The sequence below is a fragment of the Pelodiscus sinensis genome, chromosome 3 (assembly GCF_049634645.1).
Source record: "Pelodiscus sinensis isolate JC-2024 chromosome 3, ASM4963464v1, whole genome shotgun sequence".
Lineage (NCBI taxonomy): Eukaryota > Metazoa > Chordata > Testudines > Trionychidae > Pelodiscus > Pelodiscus sinensis.
This window is the reverse complement of record NC_134713.1, coordinates 60,590,203-60,615,557: the sequence shown is the minus strand read 5'-3', so window position 1 is coordinate 60,615,557 and position 25,355 is coordinate 60,590,203. Positions and strand designations below refer to the sequence as shown.

Genomic DNA, 25,355 nt, shown 5'->3' with positions numbered 1-25,355 from the left:
AATATATATTCTCATAAAAATATATTATAAGCAAACACACAGAGCAATCTAATTTCTTATCTTGGACTTTCTACTATGAGAAGATTCAAAGCTGCTCATCACCTGAATCTTTCAATCTCCAGTTTTGAAAATATCTAGATCCCTCCATATCTACTGAATATGCCAAATTTGTATTGTAATTTACACAATCAAGAGTCTGAAATAATATGTATGGGTGTGTGTGAATATTTCAATCTGTGTTAATTCTGCACCTTTGAAAATATTGTACCGTTAAATCCATGTGTTGTCTACATTAGTTGTAAAAGAATCTAAAAAGAAATGATCACACTTAAATTCTTAAAATTCTGCCATCATTCTCAGGTAGATATGAATATGCAATTTGAACAGTTTTGAATATCGTAATTTGCTACAGATTTCTTGAAATGCAGTAACCTACATTTTTGAGCCTCACTATAATATATTAATATTTCACAGGAGTCAGGGCAGGGGGCTGGAAGTGTGGGGAGGCTCAGGGCAGGAGACTGAGGAGTATGGGGGTGGGGTCCAGGAGTCAGGGCAGGGGATGTAGAGAGGTTGGGGGTGTAGGGGTGCAGGAGACAGGGCAAAGGAGGGATCAGGGCAGGGGGCTGGGGTGTACATGTGTAGGAAGAAATGTTGGGGGGGGCTGTGGCTGGGTAACATTACCTGCTGTGGGTAACATCACCTGCTGGTGGGTGGGTCCTGGGTGGGTCCTGCCCAGCTGCTACTATTTGCTGCCAAAGGAGCTGTGAGCCAGCTGTGTGCCAAAGACATCCTGTCCATAGGATAGTTCGGGGCAGCTGCCTCAAGCCCTGAGCTTTGGGAGTTCCAATGGCAGCTGCTTCAGTCATCCTATGGATGGGTCTCAGGGCTGCCTGGGGGATTACCAGGGGCCTGGCGCAGGGCAGCAGGAAGGCTGTTCCCACGCTCCCCAAACTCACCACAGCACTGGGGAGCTGGGCAACTCAACAGGCTGCTCCACCCCACCACCTTCTTCCAGCCCATTGTGCTTGGCTTCACCTCGGCAGTGGGAACAAGAGCACAAAAGGCTCAGTGAGAGTAGCAGAGCAGAATGGAGTCAGCTGCTGGGTTACTCCAGCTCCCACCACAACAGTGGGGGTGGTGGGGAACCCCTACTTAAGTCACTGGGGGAAGGAGGCTTTAATAAGGCGACAGAGCAAAGGCAGGAAGTGGTGGGGTGGAGAGGCTTAGGGGAAAATGTAGGGGAGGAGCAGGGCGTGGGACCTGTGGGGGCAGGGTTGTTATGGGGTTGCCACCCCCTTCACCTGGCTTCTTTCCAAAGGCCGCCCACAGCAGTGCATGCCGGGCACTGCACATGTACTGCCCAGCATCCAGCGAGAGAGGGGCAGCAAGAGCCTGGCTGGGAATGCACTTGCCTCCCCTACAGCATGCTCCTGTCAGCCTCTTTCACATTTGCCTACCTCACCTGGCTGCTTGTGGTGTGTGGGGCCACCTGCAGCAGGGGAGCCCTGAGTGCCTGCCTGGGAGAGCACTCCACAAGTTTTGCAGCATGCCTCTACCTGCATCAGCATTTCCAGAGTAGCTCACAAGGTCACACCACCTCAGCTTCATCTTTGCTGTCACAGAACAGAAGAACCAGTAATAGGGAGCAGATTTAAAACAAACAGAACATACTTTATCACACAACACACTGTCAACTTATGGAACTCATTGCCAGCGGATGTTGGAAGGCCAAGAGAATAACTGGGTTAAAAAAAGAAGCAGATAAGCTAATGGAAGACAGGTCCATCCATGGCTATTAGATATGATGGTCAGGGATGCATCTCCACGAAACCCCTTTGACTTCCATAAACTGGACCTGGAGAATAAGGAGTGAATCATTCAGCATTACCCTGTTCTATTCACTCTCTCTCAGACGCACCTGGCACTGGCCACTATGGGAAAACAGAATACTGGCTAGATGGACATTAGTCTGACTCAGAATGGCCATTTATATGGTAACTGTAGTTCAGCTTCAAGAGGCTTAAATTAGCCACCCAAATATCTGCAGTTTAAAAGTGTCTGTGTGTCTGTGTGTACATACACCTGCCCATCCTCAAAGGAGCCTGGATATCAAACATAATTCAACAGTTTAAAATATTTTAAAATACTAAATGTTTTGCAAACGGTCAAAGAAATATTCTAATATGAACATAATCCCACCCCCGTTTAAAGGGAGAGAGACCCAGCCAGAAGATGAAAGAGGCAAACCAGGCAAGGAGGGAGCAGAGGCAAATGAGAGAAGATGGTGCAAGAAACAATGGGGGGTGGGGGGATTGAGAACCACGCGCAGCGCAGGGGAAGCGAAGCCCCGAGAGTGGCTGGAGGGGCTGGCTCACCTTGGGGCTGGGTGCGGGAGCCGGCTGGGTGTCCCCTTTAAGAGCGCGGCGTGGGGGGCTCTCCCTACGGCACCTAGCGGTCCGCACGTCCCGGTTTGTCCGCGCCGGGTCACCTGACTTGGCTGAGCCACAAACCTGAGGAGGGGCCGGGAGGAGCAGGAGGGCGAGGGCGGCGCGCCGGGCTGGTACATCCATTGCTGCGCGGCGGAATTGGGCTAGGAATAGCGGCGGGCGGGGCCGCCCTCACCTGGGGCCGGGAGCCTGGCCCGGCCTGCGGGCACCGGCGGAGGAGGGGCTCGGCTCGGCGCCGCGGCGGGCGGGGGCGCTTTCCCCGGGAGCGGAGGGAAGGACGCGCTGACAGGTCGGCTGCTGCCTCCCAGCCCTGCACGCGCCGCTGCCTGCGGCCGGGTCAGCTCGCTGCAGCCGCGGCATCCCCGCGGGGCCTGGGGTGCCCTGAGCTGCTGGGGGGCTGCTCCGGCCGGCGGCCTGCCCTTGCTCCCGGAGCGGCCGAGAGGCGCGGGCTGGGGGTGGGAGCGGCGCAGGGAGGGCACAACATGGCGCAATGATGCGATAATCCCCCAGCAGAGAGGCGCGGGGAGGCAGGCGCTGGGAGCTCCCGTTTGCTGCAGTAGCAGCGAGGAGCGGCCCCGCCCGGGGGGCTCAGTCATTCCCGGGGGGCTCGCGGGGCTGCCAGGAGCGCGGCGCGGGGGGGGGGGGGGAGGGCTCGTCTTCTTCCATCTCCCCTTCGCCTAGCTCAGTGGGAGAGGAAGGTGAGTTCCGCTCGGCAGCGGCTGCTGCCCCGGTCGCGTTGCGCGAGGGACGCAGGTTGGTGGCGGGGCGGGGACGGATGCGTTGTGTGTGCGCTGCCTTTTCTTCTGCAGTGCCTGGAATACCCAGTCTTGCCCCGGGAGCTGCTCCGGGCTCTTCTGGCAACGCACGCAGCGGGGCGGGGGAGGAAGGATTGTCTCTGCTGGAAAGGGCCCCGGGGGCTGGAAGAGCAGCGTCTCTCCTCGCTTTGTCATTAAACCCGGACTGTCTCCTTCTCCCCTGTGTTTCCCCGCTTGCAGAAGAGGCAGCCGCACTAACGTTAGTCGAAGATGTCGGGTCAGACGCTGACAGATCGCATCGCAGCTGCTCAGTACAGCGTTACAGGATCAGCTGTAGCCAGAGCCGTCTGCAAAGCAACCACACATGAAGTGATGGGGCCCAAGAAAAAACACCTGGACTGTAAGCATCTCTTTATATAAGCATTACATCCTCAGGGCTAAGAAGGCAGCCTAGTGCCTTAAATGTTCTGACAATAGTATTTGATATTATCAACCCTTCAAATCAGAAGGCTTATGAGAGTAGCTGGTATGAGGGGGAGGGGAGGAATGGATTTTATTCTTGCATATCTTCTGTAGTCCCATAATATTGTTCCCTCAGCCATTTTCTCTCATTTTGACCTCTAGCCTTAGTCCAGAAAGGCAATTCTGAAAGGCGATGAGGGTTATTGTACCCACCTATGACTTGAGTCATGATTAGGTTGCTTTTTGACATGGATACTGAACCTGGAGCTAGAGTATTGATATATGTATGTGGTTATAATACAAAGATGGACTCAAATTTTATTATGTTGAGTCAAGGGGTTTTTTTTTTTTTTTTTTTAATAAGACTATTGTGTCAAGGGACCCAGTTGTTTGAGGAAAGCAACTATCTCATCTGCCTATCTGATGTACCTCCCACAGTGTTTTGGGAAGAAGACTGCTGGTTTGCTACTGTACAAACTAGAGATTTAAAATCTGTTTTGGACATAGAGAGTATTTAACTTGAAACAAGAGCAAGTGCACAAGTTCATGGCATCCCTGAAAAATAATGGCATATCTGTAATGTTTTGCGTGTGTGTGTGTCGGGGGGAGGGTGTTTTGGTAACTTAACATGGGTTCTTTCTGATTCACTGTTATTTCACTTTTGACTTTGAGAAAGAGGTGGGCAGAATTTAATCATACAGCGTAGAGCTAATTTTTACTGTAGCTTGGTTTGGACAGAAAAGTGTATTTGTACCGCAATGTCTTGATAGTCTTGTAAGGTATTTGAAAAATGAGGGGTTTTTTGTTTTGTTTTGTTTCATTTTTTGTTACAGATTAGCAAGATGTTTTTCACTGTTTAGTATCTGGAAATATTAGCTCAATAACTGTCTCTTTAAAGCAGTGTTTTATACTAATACTAGTCAATTTGTGTTCAAATATTTGTATTAAAATTATATTATACATTTGCTATTCAAAAGGACAAATAACTTCTGACAGTATTTCACATTCTAGTGTTTACTTCAGATACTCCTTGTACCTATAATCATTATGTAAACCCTGTACTTGAAAGTGGTACTTGCTGCAGATAGTCATTTGCCAGGTACACTTGAACACATGAGGATAGATTCGTAATGTGTGCTAGGTGTTAGAGTGCTGCTTAAGTTTTGTTGCCTCAAAGTAGTTGTTTGTTTAAAAAATCATAATTGGCAATGATTCTTGCATATTGAATTTAGACAATCATTAGTACATGTTGCAACTGGTTAGTCTAGGTACATAAGTGCAGGTCAACAAGCTCAGTTAACAATATATAAGGCAGTGTACTTTATCACAATCAGTAGAACCAGGAGTGACCCATAGCTAGGCCATGTGATTGTGGCTCACATAGTATATTCTAATTCAACAGAATCTGAGACTGAATATGTTCTATGTTTCTTGCCTTCATGATTAAAAGGTTAGCATCACACATGTGAAACAGGTGTAAACTGAATCAGCGCTATTTGAGTCTTCAGGCTTCAAACAAAGCTTCTGGGAGTTGTGAACTCTCTCCTGTTCCGTTGGACTCCATTAATAGCCGTAGGATACCAAATGTAAATGCTACTTATGTTTAAATATCAGTATTAACTATTTAACTACTGATCTCTTGAGTGGATGGGATGAGGAAAAGACTCAAGTCCACAGCTGAAATGGGAGGGAAGGATTAGACATGGAAAGAAAATGCAGTAGGCCGAGGTTCAGAAAGTGACAATCAAGTAGAAGAATAGAAAAAGCACTGGTCCTAAAGGTGAACATTTTCTCAGTGAATGAGACAGACACAAAACTTAAGTAAACTTCTAGTTGCTGCATAAATGCATTATTCTATCTCTGGCTTTGTCAGCAGGAGTACCTAATGTAAACAAGCTGTAATGTGAACTTTAGTAGTATGTAGTTGTAAATGAATGCCCTAATACACAGACCATTCCATTTTCCCTCTGCAATGAATTGACACTCAGTGATTTCTAGGGTTTGTAATTAACAACTTAAATTTTTCTGTGTCAAAACTGTGACCTTGAATTTTAAGCAATTTGGTCCTGTTGTGATCAAGACTAGTAAAATTGGATCACTTTTTGCCATATTGTTGGCTCTGAAGTGCAAGGATGAGAAAAACAGAGGGGGGAAAAAAACTTGTTCCTAAAGCAGATGTGACTAAAAAGAGCAACTAGCAGATGAATCAATGTTAAGGCACCTGCTGCGGTTCTAATGACTCTAATTGTAATTAAAGATACTGTTTGTAGATTTGGAGTGAGCAATATGAATAAAAATTTCAGTTTAAACATGGAATGAAAGGAGTGTCATATGGGTCTTTTGTTTTTCATATTAGAGTTAGAAGGTGCCAGGGATAGATGACATTCAAAGAATCAAGTGACCAATCAAATGTAGATGTAGAAAAGGTGTTTCGAATGGTGGTAGGAGCAATAACTTCCTATTTGTGGAGAAATTAAAAGGCTGGAGGAGAGACATGAGGCAAGTGGAACAAGCAGAAGAAGATGCTATAAACTAGGGAAGACTTCTACCTGCTGAAGTAGAAAATAGTAAAAAGAAGGGTGACAAGTGGACAGAGAGGGTCATGGAGGAAATAGTAAATTGATATGGAGTGTCTTATTTCTAAGTAATGGATTTGAATATGGCTAAGACAATTTTTAAGGCAGTTGTTCCATGTCTTGTAGGTAATTTGGTGGTCTTGTTTCTATTCTTAGTTGTCATGAATTATGTTAGAGGCCACTATCTTTGTGTGTGTGTGTGTGTGTGTGTGTGTGTGTGTGTGTGTGTGTGTGTGTGCGCGTGCACTTGTTAGGAGTTACGATAAAGATAAAATGAGATTAGAGGCTGGTTTGCTATATCTTCTTACTGTATATTTTAGAAATGTCAGTCTGTTCAAGAACTCCTCCTAAATGGTAAGAGCTAGGACCACCAAATTTGGTATCAAGCTTACTCTTACATTACTCATAATGTAAACCAAGAAATGTTTATGCCCAGACAGTGGGATGTGCCTAGAATTTGATTTTTCTCATACAGTGGAAAGGGAGGGGTCTGATATAATGCAGAATGGCCACAAAAGGCTGAAAGGAGCCGGAGGTAGCTGACCCAGACCCTAACACCATTAGGTCAGCAAGAGGCAGGAGTGCAGAAAGAAACAGCTATCTACTATATATTTCAGGGTATGTCTACACTACCACCCTAGTTCGAACTAGGGTGGTTAACGTAGTCAATTGAAGTTGCAAATGAAGCCCGGGATTTAAATATCCCGGGCTTCATTTGCATCTTGCCAGGCACCGCCATTTTAAAATCCCCGATAGTTCGGACTCCGTTGCTTTCAAGCCTTGCAATTAGATGAAATTATCAAGGGAAAGGTATAACAGGGAAAAGAGCAGTGAAGCCTGAAGCCCAGTTGAGATGGAAAAAGGGGGTGGAGGTTGGGGCAACAACCAGCTAAAAGAATGACCAAAGAACTGAGTTGCTCATTTTGACTTGTTGCCCTCCCTTAGCTCAATTGACATAAGCAGTTGAGTGGAAGTATTCTGTATCTAGTGCAAATATGAAAACTTTCCTCTTTTGGAGAGCAAGTTGTAAATGCACATGGTAGACATCACCCTTTCCAGTTTCTGGAGATAAACAGGCTAGTGTGAAAGCGCTTGGCAAAGTCTGTCTAGCTAAAGTTATGAGGACTGACTTAAGTATGGAATGTCAAAGCTAACAAGACTAAATCTGCTGTCTTGTATGGAAGATGCTCTTAAGTACAATTGCATAAGAGTACAGTAAGAGGTGTCTGTGTGTAATTGTGATAGGAGTGTTAGCCAGCACTCGGGGTGCATCTAGACTACACTCTTTTGAAAGAGGAATGCAAATGAGGGAAGTAAAAAATGCAAATGAAGCATTGATTTATAAATCTCAAGCTTTACTTGCATAATCTCGTCCTATCACTTTTTTGGAAGAGATTTTTTTTGAAAAGAAAAGCAGTCTAGACGGGGTTCTTTCAGGTGGGGGGGAGGGGAACCCAAATCTTTTTTGAAAGATCCCTGTAAACCTCATTTTTTCAGGAATATGTGTTCTTTCAAAAAAAAAAAGGGGGTGTTTTTTTAAAGAACCCAGTCTAGACTGCCTTTTTTGAAATCTCTTCTGAGAAAGTGATTGGAAGAGATTATACAAATGAAGCGTGAGATTTGTAAATCAGCAGTTCATTTGCATTTTCTATTTCCCTCATTTGCGTTCCTCTTTCGAAAGAGGAATGCAGTCTAGACATACCCTTGGTGACTAACGGGTTAAACTCAGGTAGCTAGCAAGAGTGTTGGCAGGGGGCCAGAAGAACCAATGGGGATTTAGTGCTGAAATTTGAATTGTATTTAGAAACCTTACCTGCTCTTCTTGAAAAGGAATTCTAAACTACTGGATCTGCACCTTTTAGCCCTTAATCAGAATTATCATGCTTATAAGAAATATTGGCTGTGGGAGTGAAATGGGCCTTGAAGTATGGATTGGTACAGATCGTGAGCAGAGGGGAAAACGTGTTCTTAGTCGTGATCAGGGTGTTTTTCTTTGTTTTGGTGGTTTGGTTAAACTTTTCTCTGCAGGGGCGGATATAGGGCAGGGCGAATGGGGCGGACGCCCTGGGCCCTGAGCTTCAGAAAGCCCCGCGCATGCGCCACTGCGCATGCGCCGTGGCAAAGGGGGGGCCCTGCGGATTTAGGCTGCCCGGGGTCCTGCAAAAGGGTTATCTGCCCCTGCTTCTCTGCGTGACTCGATGCATTCCCTCCCGCATTCACTATCTAAGAGCATACCCAGAGATGTTCTGGGTTTAACTCTGTTGCTCTGTAACACCTAGCAACTATGTATGGTAGAAGAGCGACAAGAATGATTAAAGGTTTAGAGAACATGACCTGGGCTTGTTTAGTTTGGAAAAAAGAAGATTAAGGGGGGACATGATAGCAGTTTTCAAATATCTAAAAGGGTGTCACAAGGAGGAAGGAGAAAATTTGTTTCTCTTGGTTTCTAAGGACAGGACAAGGAGTAATGGGCTTAAAGTGCAGCAGGGGAGGTTTAGATTGGACATTAGGAAAAAATTCCTAACTCTCAGGGTCGTCAAATATTGGAATAAATTGCCAAGGGAGGTGGTAGAATCTCGCTCTCTGGAGATACTTAAGAAGAGGTTAGATAGACATCTGTCAGGGATGGTGTAGACGGAGCTTGGTCCTGCCTTGAGGGCGGGGGGCTGGACTCGATGAACTCTCGAGGTCCCTTCCAGTCCTATGATTCTATGCTTTATCAAGTATATCTGTCTGTTTTGTTAAAAAAAAACTTTTTTTAAGGCAATTTTGATTCTTGTGTTCTGGAAAGAAACAGGTGTGTGTGTGTGTGTGTGTGTGTGTGTGTGTACACACCTCAGACTAAGACTGCAATTTATGTTCTCTGTTTGGTTTTTTTTTTTTAAAGCTCTCTTGTGGTAAAAGAGCTTGGGGTACCCTTTGGGAAGGAATTGAAGTGTTCCTCCCTGGTTAGTTCGGTTTTTAGGGTTTAAATCACTGGATGGTGGCAGCTTTTGTTTTTCTCAGATCCAGTGCATCTGTGACCGGGAAGTTTTTGCAAACAGAGCCTATAGAGGCAAGGTATTTAAGGTCTCTTGCAGGTCCCCATCTTCTGAACTTGGAGTGCCAGAGTGGGGAACAGCCCTGACAATGTATAATTTGTTTCCCAGATTTAGTACTTGTATTTTAAAAGTATTAATGTTTGAAATATGGCTCATAAATAAATCTCGTAAAAGGCAATTTAATCTGTCCTTGTAAGAAAAGGAAGAGATTTTGAGTCTGCGGTAGCTGTCACTTGCACTAGGAAGACTGCTGTCTTAAATACCATTTTCCTTCTCCCCCCCCCCCCCCCACGCTTTTGTCTGACTTGATAGATGGCCTACTATCATTAAGTAGTGGTTTCCCCCGTGCTGAAAGATTCATGCACCTACTAGCCAAAAGGTGATAAGTACGTTACCTTGCTGATAAGGTGAGTCACCTTGCTGCTCTTCCCAGGGCTTGTCTAAACATGGGACTATGCAGGAATAGCTAGTGAAATTTAAATTCACATCCTACCTTAATCCGCATTGTCTTGTAAACATAGATGAGTCCATAGTTTGGTGCAAGGGAAGATAATTTGACTAGCTGCCTGCTCATTGGCTACAGCTTTATAAGCCTGTAATACATACCAGAAACATGAAGGTACCCAGTCTCCTGCAAGATTTTTTTTTTTAATGGCTTCTACCTTCGTAAGGCAAAGGGGTTGTTCTTCACAGCATGTCTTCAAATTCAAAAGTCTAGTGTCCTAAAGCTTGCCTTTTGTCTGAAACCAAAAATATCCCCTTCTATCCTCTGCTAGTACTCATTGATTCCACTGGCAGGAGATGTTAGGGCTATCTTCCTGCATATTATGAAAGATGAAGGAAAAAATGCACTTTAGGAATTTGACTTCTGGCTCATGTTCAGAAGACTATTTCCACAGCCACAAAGACTAGAACTTCTAGAAAACAAGGTTTGATACCCCCAGAAATCAGTGGCTTACCAAGGAGACTTGTTTTATACTCTTTGTTGGTGAATGAGTTATTTATACTCTGCTCTGCATGAAAAGATTTGGAAGTTGGTTTAGGTCATTTTGGCATAAAAGTGATCTCAATTGAGAAGATAGGGTATCAGGTATGGTGGTCAGCTGGAGCATAGTGTTGTCTGTTGTTAGTCAGAGCTGGGAGTTCTAATTCTCTCCCTAACTCTACCACATGTCCTTTGTTCTGTATGCAGATCAAGAGCACTGTTGCATGTTAGTAGTCTGATGGGTTACCAACAGAACAAGGTTACCAATGTTTTGTAGAGCACAGTCCTTCATAACCTTTTTATATGCAGTATTAGGTTTTTTTTTCTGTAGTCTTCTCCTGCACAAGCGGTCTCAAAACGAAATGAGAATCCTTTCTATCCTCCTTGATGGACTTGTAGTCATCTTGGGTTTATTTGGGGACCTGCAAGCTGCTGCTTGTGAGATAAGACCATGTCCCTGATGCGTGGTGGAAACTGGGGCAAGACTTGGATCCCTTTGATAGTGGAAACTTAACTTCTTTTTCCAGGAGGATGGCAGGATGCCTAATCAAAGCTTTGTTTTAAATACTTTGGCACTAGTTAAAGCCATAACTTGATATGGAACACATCCGCTGAGTCTCAAATATTCCTTACTTAAAATATGATTGAATGTCATGACCGACCAGCTTAATGTGTGACTTGCTGCACCCATGTTAATCTGTTAGACCTGGATATGGTACAGATTGTCAGTTTCTTCTAAACCTACTACTGACTCTGCTAAGTACTTCTTCCTGCCTGCTGGTTTGAGGTTTCCTTTGAGGAAGGGGATCTTCTCTCTGCCCCACAGACAGCACTGGTTCCCCTGGATGTCTCTGGAGAGGGAGTTTTGCTAGCATAGAGCTGGCAGGCTGGAGCGCCCCTCCCCCCATTTGTTACCACTTTATTCAGTGCATATGTTAAACACTTGGTTTAACCATTTAAACAGGATTTTACCTCCCTAGTGGCCACTTGTGCATGTGGTTTCAAAGTGCTGGCTGCTTTGCTTATCTCAGACACTGGTGGACCAAGGTCAACTATAAAATAACATGGCCTTTTGCTTTCCTGTTTGTGTGTCCTTAGTATAGTGACATGCATAAAAGTAAATATTATCAATACTGTATATGGCTTGATTTTGGTCCATTACAGAGAGTCAATTAAATAGTTCCACAGAAACAAACAAAGGCTTAGTAGCCTGTGTGCCATGTTCTGAGGTCAACAGTCATGGGCTCTTTAGGGCCAGTAATGAAGCAAATAGTTTGAGTTTCTTCTACTGAGAATGCTCTGCCAGCAGCACTCAAGTATTTACATTTGAAGATTATTCAAATATCAATGAGCCGCATAGTTACAGTGGGCTACTCTGTACTACATATGTGACTACTCAGTGACTGACTGCCTTTCAGGAGCTGCTCAGTCACTAGTGACTCATTCTATGGGGTCAAACAGGGTTCTGTTGCTGCTTTTGCTCAACCTGTATATTAGGATGTGGGGGAGACTGATGCATTAATGCTCATAGTAACCTCAACATGCTAATGATTCTTGGTTCGTTTTCCTTTTACAAAGGAAAGCAAAGCAATTCTGTTCATGCTGGCTCACAACTTCCTCTTCCCCTATTCTTTTAAGGAATTCCCAACAAGGCACTGAGGCGAGTAGAGGGGGCGGTTCCTGGTTAAGGGTGGGAGCAACAAAAAGAGGTTTCCATTTTATGGTAGTTCCTCAAATGTAGAGGGAGCATTAGTCTTGCTGTGGAGTTTTGGAAGCTAAATTGGCCAACTCCCATGCTGAAAGCCTACTGGAATCTGATTCTCTTGCTGTTGTAGTTCCCTTGCTTGAAGGAAATTTAGGGCATGTCTACCCAGCAGGGCAAAAGTCAAATTAAGCTACGCAACTAAAGCTGTGCAATTGACGCAACTCAAGTTGAAAGGGCCAAAAAGACAAATTAAGCTATCCCACAGCAGGAAGTCAAAGGAAGAACACTCTCTTCCTTCGATTTCCCTTACTCCAACTCCTGTAACCCTTATTTCACAAGGAGTAAGAAGGCTGTTATTTCAAAAATAATAGGCTTGCTGTGTAGATACCCTGTTGGTTATTTCGGAATACCGTCAGTTATTCTGAAATAATACTGCTGTGTATACATACCCTTAGTCTCCTCTTCAGGAGGCACCAGCAACCTTTAAGAGTAACTCCATATGTTTCACTCTGTAGTTCTTCAGTTTTCTGGGTTGCTACGGTGTTTTATTGCTGCACTGAAATGAGAATGTATAAGAGATCAGGTGGGGAAGGTAAATGACTGTGGGTTACTGATGCTGACATCACACTCTAATTTTTTTCATCACTCAGACAGTAAATTTGTACAACTTTCCCACTGTCTGGCCAATACTGGGTTTGGATAAGGGCTTGAGGGATGAAGTTAAACCTGGCAAAGACACCGATGCTGGCAATTGTTAGATAGGAAACAGAAGACTTGGCAGAAGCAATATCTTCTCCTTTCATCAAGGGGTTGCATCTCTTTCTAAATGCTTGCAAACTCATGGTCTTGTTGGATCCTCTCTACAACAAAGGAGCTTTTTCACTATTTCACAACATGGTCACCTTTGTGGTAGAAGTGCTATACAACAACTAAAGTTTCTTGGATTTTTGTTAACTTTCTTAGTTGAGTTTTCCATCTTGTTTTGAAGATGGTGGGTTTTGTGGTCATTTTTATATTCTTTGAGAATGAGTTAACAATTCCTTATCAGCTGCCAAGAACCTAATCTCTTGTGTTCACAATTCTTATTCTTAAGGCTGACAACTTCACTGTTAGAGGAATGTAGCTACCATGTAAGTTTGTCACTGGGACTAAGTTTCTTCCTTAGTAGCTGGAGGCAATGCCATATATGGCACTGGAAATTGGTCTTGAAACATCAATCCAGTGAATGAAGCTGGAATGCTTTGCTTTGTGAAACATTGATAACTCAGTAAGCTGCTGCATTGCGAAAAGACGACTTTTTAGGGTTGGCCTTTTCATAGGTGTGGTATGCTGAATGACCATGATAAAGCCTGAGAGTTGATGTGGCGCAATCCAAATCCCACAATCTCAGTCTCTTGGCCAGCTGCATTTAAGAGGGTGCATATTTTACCATCTGAAATGCAAAAGGAATTTGAGGGTGAAGACTGTCTTGACTAGGTTGCTACTGCTGATTATATCTATAAACGCTATCCAGTATTGTGAACACCTGGGAATCCTCCACACTAGTGTCACTGGTCTTACTAAGTTTAAGTTGATTTTATTAATTCTCCTGCTCATGGAACAGAGAGTGTACATTTCTGTGCTCTCATTCCCGGAGAACCTGGCTTCCTGCCAATATTATGGACTGCTGTCCATTGAAGCAAGTGAAGTTAGAAGCAGTGACATCCCTCTAATTTCTGAGAGATCATCTGCTTGATCACACTCATAAAGTTGGCATGGATTCTGGCATACAGAGCAGAAGGCCAAGCTGACATAGAAGTCTAATGTGGGAAGATGCTGGAGGCTGGTTGGGCTGAGGCTAACATTCTTATTTGTGATGGTTTCAACAAATATGCTTTTAGTGAATTGTTGCAGGTGCACCTGAATTGCCGGGTGCTTCTGGGGAACCAGCACAGACCTCTTTGCACACTGATAGTCTAACAGGAAACCAGAATAGGTTCTTCAGCCAGCTGTTTCACTGAGAGCTGATATTTTAAGCACTGGGATAACTGAACAACCTTGTCTGCCTTTGATGTAAAGACACATATCTGTCTGTATTATTGACACATGTATTTTCTCAGTTTCCTTTCCATAGCTTCATATTGCTTTTAAATAATATCATGATTTAGAAGTGTGTCAATCTTAAAATTAAGTCTTATGCTGGCATTGTAGTGGAGGCTGGGTACTTGTTTTCCCTCTTGCTCTAATCTGAAATCATGATCCTCGCACTGTTTCAGGTGATGAACAGTCTGGCAGGAAATCAAAGTGTCAATTCTTCTCCGGAGTGAATAGTTTTTTGCCAGGAGTCCTTAACAAATATTGTAGATTTGAATGGCAGACTGAAGTGACTAAGGGAGGAGCAAATGCAAAGTCAGCTTCGATTGGATTTTTTGGGGGGTGGGGAGGGGGAAGAAGAGGGTGTGGTTTTTTTTGTTTTTTGTTTTGTTTTTTCTCAAGTTCTGGAGGTGTTTGAAACATCATCCATAATTACTTATGGCTACTAAAGCTAGATTGGAGAAACTGTCCATGTCTCTTTACAGAAGAGCAATGCTAGCATGTCTTGAAACTAGGTTAAGGATTGCTAAACTTGTCTTCTCTTCTTAAGAAAATTGAGAAGACTGTGGCCTGCGAATGGTGGTAGTGTGTAGTTTTCAGGTTTCCTTTAACCCCCTTGTAAATCTTGGTTTAGCACTGACCCCCTGATGGTGGCTAACACAGAAGAGTAGTGTTTGTAGATATAGTTGGCAATGTAGGCACTGGTAAATAGAGCTTGACATGAACTGACTATTCTACGTTGGAGTAGCTCCATTGTTATCCTGTAAGAGCCCGAAAGATCACTGTTGTATTTTAATTATTTTATTAGAGTACAGTGTCTACACGGAACTTGAGAGGGGTCATGCCTTCTTTTCTCTTGAATCGCTTAAATCTATATAAGAGTGTGACGATGGACAATAGTAGAGATAGGATAGGACGTGGAAGCATGCAGTTTTAGCAGATAAGACAAATACATTTCTGATAGGCAACTGAAATAAGGTAGCAAGCAAAGCAAAAATAGATCTTAAAAGACGGATATGAGAAAAGTGAGGACACTGGGCACACAGGAAGCAACTGTTACCCCAGGCTTAAGGAGCAGAGAGCAAATGTCTCAGGACAATTGGAGATAACCTTGAAGTTAGTCTTCTGTTGGTTATGAGTTTACATTAAACCTGCCCTTCATGATTTGAGCTTGTCTCTTGCAGGCTGCCTTTCTCTCTGCTTTGTTGTAGGTTTCAGCTGGGACTCTTGAGCTAAAAATGACTTGTATGTTTGAGGGATGAGCTCTTAGTACTGGACCTTTTGCTTAGGGATCTGTTCCCTATCCTTTGGTCCCACAGAACCTAAGGGCTTGTCTGTGTGTGTTGTGCTTTTTTTTTTTTTTTTTTTAAAAAGCATCCGTTCTAGTGATCAGTGCAAAACCCTAATAGATGCGCTTAAACAGATTTTAATCCTACTTAAACTGAATGTAATGTATTGTAGTAACTTTCCCAACAGTAGTAGAGGTTTTTGTTTGATCTGTTGGTGGATGTTGAAGCTAGGTAGCTTATTTTCTGGTTCCAGTGGCTACTGCATCTCTTTGGTGACTGAATTTACTCTATTGCTGGGGTGGGCAATAACTTTTCCCCAGGGGCCACTTAAAAATTGTTTTGAAGTAGCCCCAGGCCACCCTGGAAGGGATGGGGCCTAAACAGGAAGGGGTGGGGCTACCTGGGGGTGGGGAGCTTCTTTGCCCCTCCCTTCCCACTAGGCACTCATGCTCTGGAAGAGTCTTGGCATGCTCCCCAAGCCAATCAGGGTCTGGGGGTGGGGGAGTGTGGGAAGCCGCCTCCTCGCTTAGGGCCAGGCACTGAGAGTTTATAGGGTTGTCAGATGCCCCGCATTTTCGCCTCCTGGCTGGGGAAAAATTAAAAAAAAAAACAGACATTTTAGGTGTCAGTATTCTCTGAATTTTTTTTACTGGACAGGAGCCGAAAATACCGGACTGTCCGTGTGAATACTGGACACCTGGCAATTCTATGGACAACACACAAGTGAAGATTGTGCTGATACAATGTGACACGTTTTTGTTTTTTCATTCAAATTATCACTTCTTAACATGGCTCCATGCATTCAGCATTTTCTGTTGGCTGCACAAAAGGTTTCTTAATATAGAACTGCCTTTTTTAGAAGAAGCTTCTACCCCGGAGCAGAAGCTTCTACTCCGGAGCAGGGTGCAGAAATCTTCTTGACATACTAGTTGCAGATAGATGGATGGAAAAGTTCATATTACATAGTAATGCAAACCAAATGACCATTTAAACTATCACTTCAAGCTGTTTTACTTCCAGTGATTCAATAGAAATAGTAACTAATGTGACTGCAATTGTAGAATCATCTTTCATCCATGCCAGTACCAGTATTCCTACCTGTTCTTTGTCCAGTTGTCAAATCTGCAGTTCTTGAGAATCAAAACTGCATTGTAGGATAAAAATCTGCAGAGTATGGAAAGCTAAAAATGCAAATGGTGTAAAATTGAAAAAATATAAAACGCAAGCTGCTGTACAGATTGTTGAACGAAATATCAAAAGTGACAAAAGCTCATCTCTGAAACTTAAATCAAGCAGCTACAAAGCTGTCACAGTGCTGCAGAAACAAGAATTTTGTTGTTGCCTTTTGTTGCAAATGGGCTGTGCCCATGAAAGCTCATGGTGCCCTGGAGTGTCACAAGCATGCTAGGAATGCTGAAGGGGCAGTATGTCCAAGTTTGTCCATCTGAAGGTCATCTTTCCTAAGTATTGCATTAAGACAAAGCAGCTCCAACCCAGATGATCTCAGTTATTACAGTGGGACAGAAAAACAAGAGTTATTTCAAGCTGCTTGTTACATATCAATTCATCCATGCCAGATGCATATTGAAGCATTAATAGGAAATAATTATGGTTACTACAGCAACTGCAACTCCAGGGTATTTTGAGACTAGCCATTCAAGTCATGGTATCAATGCCAATTTTGAGTTTCTGGAAGGGTGCTTATCTTTAACTACCATGTTGGATTTCCTGATTATTTTTTTTTCTCTGTGATTAACAAGTCACTGTACATTAATGCTGTGTTTGGCTAGAAGCTTTTCCTCCATGTTCAACTACCTTGATTGAAGAGAAAGTACTTGAAGTTTATTAGCCTTTGCAATGGCTTAAAAAAAAGATTGCACTTCCCCTATTTTAAGAGTCTGCTTTTATGCAAATTTGTCTTGGTCAGGATAAAAGAAGGCTTTCAATTTTATGTTATCACCTTACTTAGAAAGTAGTATTGTGGAGTTTGACCCACTGTCAGGGATATTGGAATAAAACTATTATATTGTCCATTTTGACACTTTCAGCATAAGTCTTCATATATTTAATCTACTTTTACGGTTTGAACAATACCAATAATACAAGGCTACGTCTACACTGGCATGATCTTGTGCAAGAGCTCTTTTGCGGGAGAGTTCCTGTGCAAAAACGCTTCCAGAAGAGAGCTCTTTTGCACAAGAGCATCCATGCCAGTGTAGATGCTCTCTTGTGCAAGAAATTCGTGTTGCCTGTCTACACTGGCCTTTTGAGCAAGAACAGTTGCGCAAGAGGGCTTACTCCTGAGCGGGAGCATCAGAGTTCTGGTGCACAAAGCACTGATTTCATACATTAGAACATCCGTGTACTTGTGCAAGAACTCGCGGCCAGTGTAGACAAGCAGCAAGTTTTTGTGCAAAAGCAATTGCTTTTGCGCAAGATCGCACCAATGTAGACACAGCCCAATGGTTTTATGTACATTTAATTTCCTATATTATCTTTTTGGGCACGTAGACTCCAAGATTTTAAAGAAATGGAAGAGGTCCATAAAGAGTCAGGAAGTAGTTCCTACAGGGGAAGAAACTAACTTAATATGAAAATGTATCTATTTTGGGGAAGGGTAAGTAGAAATGACAGCAACATAATCTCTTTAGAAAAGCAGGACAGTTGGTCACCATAGGGGTTCTCAAACTTTGTGATACCGTGACCCCCTACAATGCTAAATGAATTCGTGTGATCCCACCCTTACTGCTCCATGAGTAAAGCTAATCATTTTAATGGGATTAGGATTGGATAAGAAATAAATATGCAAATAACTTTTGATAACTAAATATTTATTGGAAATAGACAATATCAAATTTGGAATCATATTGTTTAATGTGAAGGATGAGCTTGTTTGTTGTTAAATTTTGAAATCTGCGTTTCATTTTTGAGATTGCAACATCTTATTTGTGCGAATCAGGGTTTTCTGCAGTTGCTGCTATTAAAAGCAAATATCAATCAAAAGTAAATGTGAAACAAGAAATGAGTGGCTGACTGATAAGCATGTTCATAGCCTTCTCGCTTTAACCTTTGTACTCCTTTGCACACTGACCTAAAATTCAGAGAGACGTTGTTGAGAATTTTATTTTTAAAGTGGTGTCAATGATTTGCTCCTCCTCAGTAGCAGTGTACTAGTAAACACTGCGCCGCGTTGGCAGAGACACACGTGAATATTTGCAAAAAGCCGAACCCAACCATCTGAGATTACAGGATCGGCGTTTAGATCGTCAGTGGAGACATCGGAGACACATGAACATTGCAAGAGAAGCCAAGCCCAACTACTGGTAATCACGTGATTAATGTCAATGGATTGTCAGTTGAGATGCCAGAGACACACATTTTTGCAAGAGAAAAAACGAATCCAGCTGTGATTCCCCCCTCCCCTCCCCCCAGTGGCTCGTGACCCCCTGGGGAGTCAGGACCCACGGTTTGAGAAACGCGGGGTCACCCTCTCTTTTTTTATGCCGTAATAGAAGAATTAAAAAAGCAAAGATATATATATATATATATATATATATATATATATATATATATATAATATGCAAAAAGCCATTAATGTAAAAGGAAACAATTTCCGTACAATACAGCTTGGAGTGCTTTGCAGCAAGATATTTGGACAAATACTATAGCTGAAGACTGACCAAACATGATCTAGGTTCATAGTATCTGCAGTTCCATTAGCTAGGATAAAACTGTGTTGGTTCTGGTGTTTGATTAAATAAGTCAGCTCAGATGGAATCAGGAAGAACTTCCAATATATTAAATATCACTTATTTAGTCAAAACAGTATGAAAGATCAGCAGAGCCCCTGCCTGAAGTGCAGTATCAGGTTACATTAGACAGCCCACTTGTGGCAACCATTTACTATGAATTACACAAAAGAAACAGGTACATATACTGTAAGAAGACATGTGCAACAGCTCATTTGAGAGTAGAATTACACTAAGGTATCGTATTGGTGCTTTTCTACCATAACAATTAGGATCCTCTGAAGTATACACTGAATTGCAGGGATTGGTTTGCTGTTTATGTAGGAGACAATGGGTACAGAACTGTCTTTCTATATTTAAAGTTAGTGTGACTGCAACAGTGGTATGAAACTTAAAACAATCTTGGTCAACTCTGCTGCTTTCTAAATAGACACTCTGGACTGCCACTACATTAACAGGGTTTCTATTGGTAAAGCCGTAATGCACCAGAATCAATAACCAGCCACACCCTTCCATCTTAAAGTACTCGTTGATTACAGGCAGTCCCTGGGTTACGTACAAGATAGGGACTGTAGGTTTATTCTTAAGTTGAATTTATATGTAAGTCAGAACTGGTACATATTGTACCCCAGGTGTCCCTGATTCAGCCACTGCTGAAACTGACCAGCGGCTGACTACAGGAAGCCCAAGGCAGAGCTGCTTTGCCCCGGGCTTCCTGGAATCAGCTGCTGATCAGTTTCAGCAGCAGCTGACTTGGGTACACCTTGGGTAGAGCAGTTGGGGTGCTGCCAGGTTGGTCCCCGCAGCGCCGAGGTGTGGCGCTGCGGGGAACAACCCGGCAGCACCCCAGCTGCTCTGTCCCAGGCGTCCAGATTTAGCCGCTGTTGAAACTGACCAGCGGCGAGAAAAGCCTAGTGTGCTGGGGTGGGGGGGCGCGCAGCTAGTGCGGGCCTCCCCTCCCCCCAGCAGACCAGGGAGATGCGGAGCGGTGGTCTGCTGGGGGGGGGGCGGCGCAGCTAGTTCGGGGTTCCCTCACCCCGTTCTTAAGTAGGGATCTGACATAAGTCGGATCCACATAACCCGGGGACTGCCTGTACATCAAAGACCAAAAATCTTATTCTAAGGGACTTGACAAAAGCCTGTTGTTGGCTTTTATACTTAAGATCAGTTGGTCTCATAATATTAATAGCCTCCTTTGAATTGCAGTGTCTTCCCCCTCACAAATGTGTGTTGATCCATTCGGAAGGAATGCTGCCCTTGCTAAGTTACGAGAATATTTAAGCTCTTCCTAGAAAATGAATTCTTCAAGGCTGTGCTTGTAATAGAGGTAATAATTGTTTGGGTGAGGGGGTGGCTTGTTGCTAAGACAGTGAGTATGGTATCTGCCACTGTGACTTACCCCGAAATACACTCACGTACTTGTAAACTGTCTCAAGCTTCATAAAAGCTGTTCTAAAAATATTGATTTCTGGTGTTTGAACTGTCTACAAAAGGCGATAGAGTAGAATCTGAGAATAAATTGTAGTTAGAAATAGGGATGTTAAATGTCGGTTAATTGAATAGTTGAGTTAAATTCGTATTCATTTAATTCTTATTGGTTAGTTAACTATTCTATAGTCCCCGGGGGCAGGGCTAACAGCCAGTGCACTCCAGCCTCATTCCTGACGAGTCCTCTACCGTTCTGTGCTGCTGCCTCTGTATCAGAAACAGCAGTGTGGGGTGCCAGGCTGAAGCTGGTCTGTGATGGGAGCCAGTTTTAAAAACTAGCTCCCCTCTCAGACTGGCTGTCTATTCCCCTGTGCTGCTGCCTCTGATAAAGGGTGGCAGCTAGGGTTGCCAGGTGCCTGGAAGGCCACTTGGGACACCCCTCCCGCATCTGGTGGGAGCGTGGGGATTTAAAGGCACTGACTTTTGGTGGTGTGGTTCCCCCCCACCCCCCCGAATCTTTTTTCCTGGCCATGTTTGGTATTTTTTGTGAAACTATCTGGCAACCCTAGTGGCAGCAGCCCCTGTTACAGGCTGGGTCTGAACTCCTGGACCCATCACAAGCCAGAACTGAGCCAGGCAACTGGCCAGCCTGCCAAAAAATTTACTGGTGTGTGTGTAGTCTATAGCATTAACTGAAAATTTTGCTTATCGGTTAATCGACTATACTATCACATCCCTAGTTAAGAATCACAGCAGTAGCTTAGAAACAAAAAGCTCTGGAATAATTCAATTTCCCAGAATTCCTCTTGGTTTTGAGACTAGAAACCAAATTAATCCGAATATTTTTTTAAGTAGACATTTGGACTGATAAGTGTAACTTTGGCCCAGATTTGATTATGGGGAGGTGTGTGTACGCTGTATATGCTTCTGGTTACAACTAAAGGATGTAAAGGGTTAGCTGAACTGGTGGGGTGGGGGAAGCACAGACAAGGGCTAGCCTGGACAAGCTGGCGGGCAGGTGCTCCAGCTTGTCTCGAGTGGTCCTTTGCTTGCCCACTTCATATTGTTTAACTGATTAACCAATTTTTAACTAGTTAGCCCACTAAATGGAATTTTACATCCTTGCTTGGTTTCAATCCACAGTGTGCAAGTCTGCAACAGCAAGTGGCTTCAGAATCTGCCTGTTGTAGTACAAGCAATAGTCATTTGTTTTCAGCTTTGGAGGTGTCTGGTTCAAACCCTGGTATATCAGCCAAAATGGTGGAGCAAAATGGGCTCAACCTGTTTTCACCTGTGGCCATACTGACTATAGGCAGTCCCTGGGTTACGTACAAGATAGGGACTGTAGGTTTGTTCTTAAGTTGAATTTGTATGTAAGTCGGAACTAGTACATATTGTAGGGGAAACTCTAGCCAAACATTTCTCCAGAGCTCAGTTTTATTCTCCCACACCTCACTTCCCTCAGTCCTTTATTCTCAAGCTGTCTGCTGAGAAAAGCCGCTCTGCATCTCCCTGGTCTGCTTGGGGGGAGAGGGGGGCCCTAGCTTCGCGTCTCCCTGGTCTGCTGGAGGGAAGCAGCTAGTGCGGGGTTGCCTCACCCCGTTTGTAAGTAGGGATCCGATGTAAGTCGGATCCATGTAACCCGGGGACTGCCTGTACTGTGTACTGAGGCAGCAAAATAACTCTTGCAATGCAGTAATAAGCAGATAATCAAAGATAGAGGAGACTGAGGGTGCAGGATTAGGGATGTTACATTTCAATTAATCAGCTAATCAAGTAGTCAATGGGGAATGTCCATTGACTAGTCAATAAGGGGAGTGCTTGCTATCCCTGCTGTGCCTCTTGCTTGGAAATGTACAAGAGCTGTCTGCAGCTTTTGTCTCTCTCCCTTGGAAATGTACAGCAGGAACCCACGCCAGTGAGGACCGAAGCAGACCCTGCTGGCACGGGTTCCCTTCTACGCCTCTTCCTTTGAAATGTAGAGAAGCCCCAGGCAGTTCTTGTACATTTCAAAGGGAGAGCAACAGCAGTAGGGACTGGTGTGAGCGGGACTATTTTGATCCCCACTCGTGCTGTTTCCCTTCTGCTCCTCTGCCTCTCCTGCCCCCATAAAGATGGTACTAGAGGGAACTGGCTTTTATCCTGGATTCCCCCCGCCGCCAGCACTGGCTCCTGCTCTCCCTGCCTCCCTTGCTGCCTCTCTGGTAGAGGCAGCAAGTGGGGAGGGTGTGGGGGGAAGCGACTAGTAGAGTTCCTCCCTGAGTACTTGATAAACATTTGCTTATCAGGTAGTTGACTGGTCACTTACCTCCCTATGCAGGTCTATCCTGAAGAAATTTTAATTTTAATTGCAGCAGAATTGTACAGAATGAAGCAATATTGACAGTTACAGACCTATAAATTAATAGGAACATGGAACAAAAGTTCTGGAGTATCCAACATGGATTCCCTTATTATATTTCTCTACCAAATGAGTGCCAAATATCCCCAGCCAGAGTTACTGTTACTCAAAATATAACGTTCCTAGAACATACACAATTTGTGTTCAATTGACAAATGTAGATACTTCTCTGGGACCATAACACCACAAAGTAAATGTGATGTGAGTCCCAAACACTCATAAAAAAAATTCTCTTCCTCTCATTTTAGATAACCCTAATTTCTGTATGCCAGAAATCTATGAAAGTCTTCAAAGTACTCTTTAAATTGTCAGTAATTTAGGGGAATGTCTAGACTTTTTTTTTTCCACTTCCAATTGCCACTAATAAGGCAAATTTGGCACACACACAATCCCATCATTTTTCAGTGAGGACAGATTGCAAGTTATCCTCTAACCTAATAAAATACGTATGCATGGTTATCCTCTTTTACCCAAGTAGTTAGCTAATATTTTGGGTCTTGGTTTCTATAGAAGAAATTGATGGAGGCAGAAACTTGTTTAATGTAATCATTCTTGTATACCACGCCCTCTCCCCCGCCCCGATTCCCCCCCAAAAAGCATGGTGTTATTTCCATGAGCACACTAGGAATCAAGCAGGAGACAGCTTCAGTTTTTCAGTTCTCTTTTTGCTGAACTAGCATTCTACCCCCAAAACATCTTAGCTTTCTCTCCTCATGCTATCAGTGCTTCTGTCTGTCTTTGACCTTCTGTCTGCTTCTGTTTTCTGTTGTAGTTTCTCAAAAGTTTCTACCTTCACCATGTCAAAAACCCAGTTTCTGTTCACATTCAGCTCCTAGAAATATTTCCACATTCATTGCTCAGCTTCTATCATGTAGGCTGTGGTTTGGGCAGTGGTTACTATTGTTTCAGCTTTTTTTCCTGTTGTATATGTGCTCACACACACCATCTTCAAGGTTTCATCCAAACCCCCAATATAACAGTAGCTATTAAAATTAGTATAAAACAAACCATATAGTCAGGGCTGCCAATTCGGAGTCTTAAAATACTTGGCCTTAAAGCTCCTATAGCTGTGTGACTATTGTACTGTCAGTTCTCTGTGTGTGATGTAAGCGACTAGTCGACTGTCCGATTGGCATATGCTTATCAGATAGTCACTAGTGACTCTACTAGTCACTTCCCCCCACTTGCTGCCTCTATCAGGGAGAGGCCATGGGGGGGGGAGGGGTAAGCAGGATCTAGTGCTGCGGTCAACTGGCTTAAAAGCCAGTTGTCCCCCTTCCCCAGCACCATCTCCATGAGGATAAGGGGCTGGGGTGCAGCGGGGAACTGACAGTGCTTCCACCTCTCGAAAGCAGAAGCACTGCAGGGAGCCTGGAGTGAGGTAAGGACTCAAGCAGTCCCCTGCTGGCCCAGTGCTGCCTGCTTTTGAAATGTACAAGAGCCCTTCCTGGGACCCAGAAAGTGGATATTAATGAGAAGCAGTGTTATTTAACACTTTGTTCTCTGCCACTCTTGCCATCGTGCCAGCCATGATTAGTTAAGTAGATCCTTTATGATCATTCATTGTTCTTTGATAATGGAAAAAATGGCTTATTCATGTTGTGATGACTTTTGCTCACCTATCAGTGAGTTGTAGCGTGCAAAATCTAGCAGAAAAAAACACAATAAGATGTGTTTTTTGTCCAAAATGTCAAAGTTTCTAAAGGAAAAGGTGTGTGTGATCATGAAGTCACTTAAAAGCTGTTTATTTGATTGGGTTCATGGAGTCTTTGTTTCTATTAATTTACACCATAGTCTTTGGCACTGGAACTCTTCAGCACGCTTAACACAGCATGCTGCCATACAGTTGCTATCAACATCAGTCATTTGCCTGTCGACTGGAAATGTACTCTGAACCAGGTGAAGCTACCATGTCACCAACCGTTGCCACTTGGCAGTGCAGACAATAGTAATTTGCACAGTTATAACTACTTGCCTAGCAGTCATTCAGTGCAGTCTTTCAGTGTTCTTGTTCATTGGACATGCTGTATTAACATTTCAGAGCTCTCTGAAACCTGTGAAGTCTGTGTGGCCACGTAAGGCAGGTCTACTCTGCAACTTAACACCTGTGTCTGGCCCTTGTCAGTTGACATGGGCTCAGGCTAAAGGGCTGTTTAATTGTAATGTAGAAATACGGGTTTGAGTCTGGGATCCCGACACAGAAGGAGAGTCCCAGTGACTGGACCTAGGTCTAACTCCAAATGTCTACACTGTAGTTAAACAGCCCGTGGGCCTATTTCAGCTGGTTTTGTGCCACCTGCCGGTGTTGGGCCTACATCGGTATATCTGCACTGCAATTAAAGAGTACCTGAGGTGGTTCTTCCTTGCTGGAAAAAGTGTAGAACAGAAACTTTCTCCTTAGCTGTGTTTAGTGGGGTTTTTTTTAAACATTTATTTAGTGG

The 25,355-nt window shown here is 43.8% G+C and overlaps 1 protein-coding gene across 1 annotated transcript in view; it reads left to right on the top strand.

Annotated features, from left to right (window-relative positions):
- The first annotated feature begins 2,412 nt into the window (after window positions 1-2,412).
- Window positions 2,413-25,355, top strand: part of SNAP91 (synaptosome associated protein 91) — a 128,752-nt gene continuing 105,809 nt past the window's right edge. The window contains exons 1-2 of the mRNA XM_006124205.4: window positions 2,413-2,563; window positions 3,446-3,605. Of these exons, the coding sequence (XP_006124267.2) occupies window positions 3,476-3,605 (130 nt within the window). The 5' untranslated portion in view covers window positions 2,413-2,563; window positions 3,446-3,475. The remainder of the gene's footprint in view (window positions 2,564-3,445; window positions 3,606-25,355) is intronic.